Here is a 7,899-nt window from a genome sequence, read left to right on the forward strand (position 1 = left end):
GAGCGTTTTGTCACCGCGGAAAGAAAAAGGACGAGCGCAACCCCACAGAGAGCAGGGATGATCCTCGTTATGGAAATTCTCTTTTCCGCATTGAGCTCGCGCTGCTCAATTCATCGCTGCGATTCTTCACCTCGTAAATATTAAATGTAATATTGCTTTTCCCTTTTTTATGGTGAATCGGAGAGGAAATTGAAAAGAATGAAACACCGCCGATGTAAGCCGACGGATTAGGTCGAAACGATTTGTGATACATCTGTTCCGTTCGATGTACGAGAGACTGAGGCGCCTGCTTTTTCCACAATGGACACGTGCCGTGGGGCGCGTGCCTCGTACCTTTTCACCGAGCGATTCTCATTCCTGTAAAGTGGATCGAGCTCTCCGATTCCATGGACGAAAGCATCGACGCCGGGACCGAGCCACGTCGAGGAGGTTTTGGGGGTCGGCGCGATCTTTGGAAAAGAAAATAAATACGCTCGATTTCTTGCTCGTGTGTTTTTATAAAATATATTTTATTGGTTAATCTAGCATAAGTTCTGTACAATAATATTCACCGCTTGAACCTACGCGGCTTCGCAGGTCGAAGAGTTTCATTTGTTATTTATAAACAAAATCGTGGGAATACACAAAACATATGGGATTGCGGAATAAACTTAATCGTCCTCGTCGGGACGCTACGAAGTGAGATCGTTTCGTCGACCCTCCGGATCGACGCGCAGGCTAAATAAAAATTAATGAATCTCGTTGACTAGAATCGCGAGGAACACTGTCGTTGTCGAAAAGCAAATGAAAAACTCGCCAAATTACCTTCGAACATTGCTGCTGAGCTACATTATTATTGGTCTTCTACGATCGTCTCTCCAATCGCTTTCGCATTCGAATAAAACATTCTCTTACAAAGTAGATAACGATAAATTGCCGATTTTTTTTACAGGCGGTAGCCTTGACAGGCGAGAGTTACGCGCGGGGTCTCCCTGACCCGGACACCCTGGACCGGGGGTAAAGGCTTAATTTTAAGTCGATCGAAGCTTTAGATTTTGGATGATTTCTCGTTGCACTCCGTTTTAACGGCCCCGGAATTCCTCTCTTTCGAAATACTCGCCGAACGCTATTTTTGACGTCTCATGTTTATATTGCGTTTAATCAGAAAATATTGATTCTTCCAACAAGTGGCACGAACTCGATGAACTCGGGACACGAAATCGAGTTGAGGGGATCGAGTTTTTGGAACCTGGGTAAACATGCTTTTGGATTTTTCGACTTTGGTAACGAAGGTCGTCGCACCGACTCGCGGCCCGAAATCGCCTCGAGCAAAAGCGTCGATTCACGGTTCCGGAATTTTCACTCGAACACCAAAATGCGACACTCGATCCGGCGATCTCGGATCGAGATCGTGGCGTGGAAAAAAAATATCGAAAAACATTGAATTCACACCGGAAGAAATTCGTCGACGTTTTCGTCGTGGAATCCCGAGCCGTTGGATTATTCCCAGACGAAGAAAATTCGCGGTCTGATTGAAATCAGAGTTCAAGATCGAAAGAGTCAGAGACGAAGGACTCGCGCGATCGGTTCTCGAGATAATCACTGGAGGCACTGGTACATGTTGTTGTGATGTCCGAGAAGATGAGCCGGAGATGCGATCGGATGCTGGGACAAGGGATGCTGATGATGGTGATGATTGTGGTGGTGGTTCGCGTACATTCTTTGGTCGTAGCAGCTGATGGGGGAGGGAGTTTGATATTGTTGATGAATGGGTGGGCTGACGCTCTGGTCGCTGTAGCAATCGTACTCTTGCCATTCGGGCATGAATCGTTCCTGAGGATAAGGAAACGCGGAGTGAGCAGGCCCGAGTCTCTTTTGAGCTGCGACCGCGCAGCTTCCGGTCGACGACGTTATCATGTTTCCACTGTCGCTTATGCTGACGGTTACGTTACCAACGTTCACCGTTATTTCGCCACTTTCCTTGTTCCCAAGGGTTTGTGAAAGGGCCCAAATGTAGTTGTGGGCGAAACGGAGAGTCTCGATTTTCGTGAGTTTCGTGTCCTCCGGAAAGGTCGGCAGGGCCATCCGCAGCCGCTCGAGGGCGTCGTTCAGCGTGTGCATTCTGTGACGCTCACGATCGTTCGCTTTTATTCGTCGATTCCTTTTTATTTTCAGTACCTGAAACGCGATGTTTTTTTTTTTTTTTTATTTCGTCACGTTACACAAAAGACTGAGGAAATCGACGCCCCGATCGCTCGGGCTTTCAACCTTTTTTTACTACAACCAACAAATTCTCACCTGCGTCGGACTCTTGCATCGCGTGCTCCTCGATTTTTTACGCTTCTCTTCCTTCCCAACGGCGAAGAGCGTGTCCCCGCTCAAATCGTGCTTCGGCGACTCGAAACTCACGTCGAATCCCGAGTCCGACGAACTTGAGAGCTCGTCGAAACCGCCCTCGCTGCAGAACGAATACTCCGAGGACATTTCCGATTTCATCAGTGCCAAATTCCCTGCTGGAAACGATCTGAAGAAAGAGAAAACGGTTTGCTTCGTGCTGCTTCAAAACCACTCGAGTTAATCGACCTTCCGCAGACTTTGATAGCCAACGTTAAACCGGAATACAATAAATTCTCGACTCCGGTTCACGACCGACCGGAAACTCACCTCTTTCGAATTTACACGAAAATAAAATCCAACTAATGCACACAAAATTCAATCGCTTCGAAACGCTTCTCGCCACTCCACTGACTTTTCAATCCGAAATACAAATTTTCTACCAACTTTCTCCTTCCATTTTGGACTTGTGAATTTTCTTATTTTTTCGAATCGATCCCTCAAAATTCTACCGTTCAATTCGGGGTACGATTTCGTACTGTGCATACGAGAAGGGGCTCCCTGGGCATATATACCATCCTCGGGGTATTTTTCGAACCACCTCCTCCCCACTCCTCTCGCGTTTTTACACATATGACGAGTACTTGTGCACCAGACGGGGCACCCTCCAGAACTCACCCCGCAATCGGCAGCGTGCCGAGGGGTACGCGGAGGCCCCGCCTCCTACTATTTGATTTCTCTCTCTTTTGGCCTCTCTTTCTCTGGCCCTTCCCGGCTCCCTTTGCAGTCCGAAAGCACGTTGCCCTTCTGGAGGATCAACGACGACGCGTGCCGCCCGAGAGAATCTACTTTTGATGCCTCGTTTTCGGATTAGAGGTTTCTGGCACCATTGCACACGTTTCCGCGCAACGAGCGCGCCAATGTTTACGGAAATATTCCGCTCTCCGGATCCCGCAAATTGTATCGGAATTTTTTCTTCGCAATGAGAAAAGAAAATTTTTATCGAACACGATTCGTCCATCCGACAAAATATCTCTGTCATTTTTATCGTCAAATCAACGAATCGTGGCAACTTTGAGAGTAAAAGAACGCTCGATTAAACGAAACTTTTGTTAATGCAACGATGCAAACTCGAATTACGCTCGCGATTTGTTTGTTTTTCCTGACGAAAGTGTCGCCCAAACAACGATTTTCTATTCGAGCCTTCGCGAAAATTCAACAAATGCAAATAGCGATCGAATTTTCCCCTTTGCAAAATGATTTGAGGCATTCGGCAGAGTTTTCTACCATCAGAACCAAGAATATTTCGATATTGCCTAATCCCCGGTGTTCACAATCTCTAAAAATAGGACCGGAAAGTCCATGCAAGAGCTGAGAGTGCCCGCACTCTCCAGCAGCCCCTACGGGGAGCAGTTCGGCCCGGAAGAGGGACAGGACGCGTCGCTCGAGAGACGCAACCCTCGTGTGAGTTTTTTTACCATTCGTTGCTGCCTCGATCCTTCGGTGTAACGATTGCACGAGAGGAAACAGAAATTAGCGTTGCTTCTCGCGGCAAACGATTCGTCGTACCCTGAGGTGAGACTAATGAGCCAGCGACGTTATTAGAGGGCTCTGTGCACGCGTAAAACGGAGACAAAAAACGACCTTCTACGTCAACTTTCAAGAGGCACCGTCCCTCGATCGGATTTACATTCGCTTTGCGAGAATTTCAAAGAATCCACGCACCTTTTGTATTTTCTTTTCCAACCGTGTGAAGCTGCAACGATTGAAAAAATGCGCTCGAATTTAGTAAGAAAAAGAAAAACGTTATTTGACGCGATCACCGAGCAAAATATCAACGAAACTTATTCTCCCGCGCCTGTCGACACCGAAATGAGCCGCAATCGCGTCACCGCGACCAAATGAAAGCGGAATAAAATCCATAATCTAATAAAGCAAACGGTGGCCATATGTCACTCTTGCTAATCAACTGATAATACCACGAAATCTCTATAGAAACCGATCAATTCAACACCGCGCGTTGTGCAACAGAGAAGCGTCAAGAAAATTAGAAAAAACGTAGCCACGGCTCAAAATGCGCGCATGTCGATGACACCTGAAAAGATTTCGTAGCTGAAATGCACCGTAATCGAGGGGAACTGAAAATATCAGGGGCACGTGGCCGCTGTTTGCTCACCGATTCGTTATCGTCTTCGCTCGCGCACCTGCATTGTCAATAGTTTCTTCCTCAGAATCAAGAAAAATAAGCGCGCGCCATGGACTCTCAGTTACGTTCAAAAGTGTTTCAATTTTTTACTCACCTTTCCTCCGAAATCAATTACGGAGAAAAGATTTCTTTTTTTCGTAGTTTTACAAAGTTTTGAAAGTTTACAAAGAATTAGAAAAATCGACCCGCGAGTGAATTATTGTCAGATAAAACGTCGATGCTGCCCGGCACAATAGTTACGGAATCGAGACTTTTCCAACTCCCTCGCTCTCTTACTCTCGGTTGCGTTTCGTCTCGCGCTCCCTGACACACTTAGCAACGAAGCCCCGTTTCGAGGAGATCATCGCGGCATCGACGTGGCATACATCTTCGGTGTGGCGTCATTAGCATAACGGTATCTGCGATAGGATGAGAGAGGGAGAGGCGGCGACGCGTTTGCACTACGATTTGCTCTGCCTTCGGATCTGTGTAGGCTAATGGACCGCACGGTGGCCTCATAAATATCAAAACGCTCGCTGCTCTCGAGGACTAGAGACATGTGTACGGAGCGGTGTAAACAGAGCTTCGGTGCAAAAGTCTCCGTGACGAATTGGCTCGAGCTGATGAGCCGGAAAATAAAAAATGGTTTTATACGCGGCTCCGTGGAGGTGTTGCGACTTTTTGACGTGATTACGTCGAACGTGTGGTCCCACGGGGGGTTTGTGAGCTGTCACGCCCACTTATGACCTCGCGAGTCGCGCACGGTAAGCCGGGAAATTTAGCAATACTGGTAAAATCCTTTTGTTGCGTAATTGTTAACGCGCGGACAAGAATTTCGCGCGGTTGAGCTCGCGACTTTCTCTAGTTGAGGAAAAAAGGAACGGAAAAGTTGCGGGAGCCCGAATGCGGGCGCGCTTCGCCGCTGTGGTTCGGAACGCCGATTCGAATTTGCATGAAGGATTTTCGGGGCGAAAGCATCGGGATGAATCGCAACGGAGCTACGAGGATCGCGGACTGCCTCGAGGAATGGGACGGAAAGGGGGACCAACGCCGCGCGTCGCCAGGTTCCACCCTTCCGAACCCTTTTTTCACGCGAATTCGTGAAAAAGCAAGCGATAAATAAAACGGTCCGGCACATCCGTGAAATCGACGATGTTAACACATGTTCGAAGGACAACGAGCCCGTAGAACGGGCTCGAAAGAAAATATATATTGGAAATTACACGAAAGATTGGCTCCCGGGGCGTGAAAAATTGAAAATCAAATAGGAAAAAAGGGTGCTGTTTTGCGGGCTCGAAATGTGATTTTTTTCTATCGACAGCTCACGGGAATAGCTCCACGCTTCAAAGGGGTTCCCTCTCCAGCTCTTTCTCATTTTTTCATTCCTCCAACGATTCGCTCCGATCCGATAATGTATTGATAGCTTTTTGCACTGTGGCGATATCGGTTAATTGATTGGTAACACGGACAAATGTGTCGCGCAGATGCTCCTCCTAATTTTTACGCTGCCAAACATCAGACCAGGAAACGGGGCTCTAAAATGATCGAATCAGAAAACTTACATAATTTTTTACTCGAATTTCCCATTTTTCTTTCTCTTTTCAACAAAATAGTAAAAAAAAACGCATTTTCTTCGGATTTTTACAAGTTTTCTCCCTTAATTATTGACCGATCGACTCGTTTCGGCGCTCATTCTCACCGCATTTTCATTCTCTACATTTTATTCCTGAGACTAATTTCCATATCTCCATTACTTCCCGTTTTATAAGCAAAAAACCAAAAAAATGCGTTTTTTTCACTAATACGTATAAGTAAAAGTCAAGAAAATGCGAAACTCGAGTGAAAAACTGTACACCCGACGACAAAATTGCCATACGATTCCGCTAAAATCCGACTGAATTTCGTCTCGAGAAGTAACACTGCTCGGCGAAATGAACTGTAGTTTGTTAGTGTACTTTTCAGTTGGTATCTTTAGCTGAGAAAAAGAAAGGAATTCGAAGTTGTAAAAATGTGTATTATATCATGAAATTACGAGCGAAATAGCACATTACGCGATACAATGGACGCTTTTTAAATGATAGATCGAGGGAAAAGGCTCCTCGATGAAAAGAGAGTCGTACACATCGTGAGAAGTGGGTTACACATCGTTTATTACAGGTGCAGTGGAGTACAGTTCGTCCGGGCTGTTTTCTCGCTTACGTTAATGTTAGCATGTGCGCTGCATACGTGCGTGTGTTATTTACGGTTCTGCGAGGAGAGTTCTAGGCGAGAGCGCGCCTCTATTCTGGCTTATTTTATTTTTTTCTCAGACTCGCGGCGCGTTACGCCGGGGTGAACTTAAAGTCCGATGAGCTCCGCGAGCTCTTTCACGTGCGGATGGAAAAACTTGGAGTTTCGTCTCGAAAGCTGCTCGCGCTGGGATCTCTTCGGCTGTTTCAACCGCGCATGAATATTACACAATCCTTAAAACCGCACCGTCGATATTTAGGAAGTCTTCACGCGGAAGCGAGGGGAGAAAAATTCATCAAGTGTGAGCCCCAAAAATCGATGTCTTCGATCAACGAAAAAAAAGCCAAAAAACGCGCAAACATTTTGTTGCAAAGTTTTTTGAGTGACAGAATCGAGTGAATTCCCTCAAAACCTAATCGTCACCGTCCCCAATTAGGAGTACGATTTTCTCGCGAGCCCACAAGTTGCCTTCATAAATTCTCCGACTTGTGGCACTTCTGAGAAAAGTTCAAACTCGAACGGTCTTGCGCAGCACTATCGTTCGCCAACGTCGGTGGATTCGCGATGCAGCGGGGAACGCCGCGACCTTTATAGCGCGCCTGTGAGTGCACGTGTTAACGCCTCTCATTGGGTCAACAATCAAACGGGATTGTGCCAATGAAAGCCGCTTGTTTACCTTTTCATAGCTCAAACAGCTGTCATCGATCGATCGATTATTCCAACGTTTTTTAACGCGAATGATACAAAATTTTGTTTTTCGTGAAAGAATAAGGATTTTCCATTCTCAGTGCGGAATCCACGAAAGTGAGAATATAAAATAGTGAAAATAATTTTTCAACTTGCGCGTTTTATTCAGCAAACTTCTTTTCGCAGTTATGAAAAAACTCCGGAGTAAAATAGCTCCGTAAATTCTTACGCTTTGCATTCGTCGCTCTCGCTATGTATCATTTCATCTCGTAAGTGTTATTAAGGCGGAGAGCGCGTCTGGGGGCTCCGAAAGAGCCCATTGAGCCGGAGTTAGCGTGAATGTACCTTTCGAGTCGCTCCTTGCAGGAACAGTCGTCTCCTTCTCCTCTCTCTCTCTCTCTCTCTTTCTCTCCGTTCCTTCCAATCTCCGTGAGCGGAGGCCGCATACCTTCTTAGCGCGATGCAGTGTTCGTCTGGCCATTGCC

At 46.6% G+C, this 7,899-nt stretch overlaps 1 protein-coding gene across 1 annotated transcript; it reads right to left on the reverse strand.

Moving 5' to 3' along the window:
- Positions 1-1,578: 1,578 nt before the first annotated feature.
- Positions 1,579-2,728, reverse strand: tap (Basic helix-loop-helix neural transcription factor tap). The gene is made up of 3 exons (XM_043419301.1): positions 2,644-2,728; positions 2,278-2,503; positions 1,579-2,157 (listed from the first exon to the last, which is right to left on the reverse strand). The coding sequence occupies exons 2-3, from the start codon at positions 2,473-2,475 to the stop codon at positions 1,579-1,581; spliced, it is 777 nt and encodes a 258-aa protein (XP_043275236.1). The 5' UTR covers positions 2,476-2,503; positions 2,644-2,728.
- Between the last annotated feature and the right edge of the window lie 5,171 nt (positions 2,729-7,899).

Source organism: Venturia canescens, chromosome 5, assembly GCF_019457755.1.
Source record: "Venturia canescens isolate UGA chromosome 5, ASM1945775v1, whole genome shotgun sequence".
Taxonomy (NCBI): Eukaryota; Metazoa; Arthropoda; class Insecta; order Hymenoptera; family Ichneumonidae; genus Venturia; species Venturia canescens.

Excerpts from the sequence above, each read along its gene's own strand:
- tap (XM_043419301.1), bottom strand. The coding sequence starts at position 2,475 with ATGAAATCGGAAATGTCCTCGGAGTATTCGTTCTGCAGCGAGGGCGGT. Across the intron at positions 2,158-2,277 it reads GATGCAAGAGTCCGACGCAG|GTACTGAAAATAAAAAGGAA; the intron begins GTGAGAATTTGT and ends ATCGCGTTTCAG.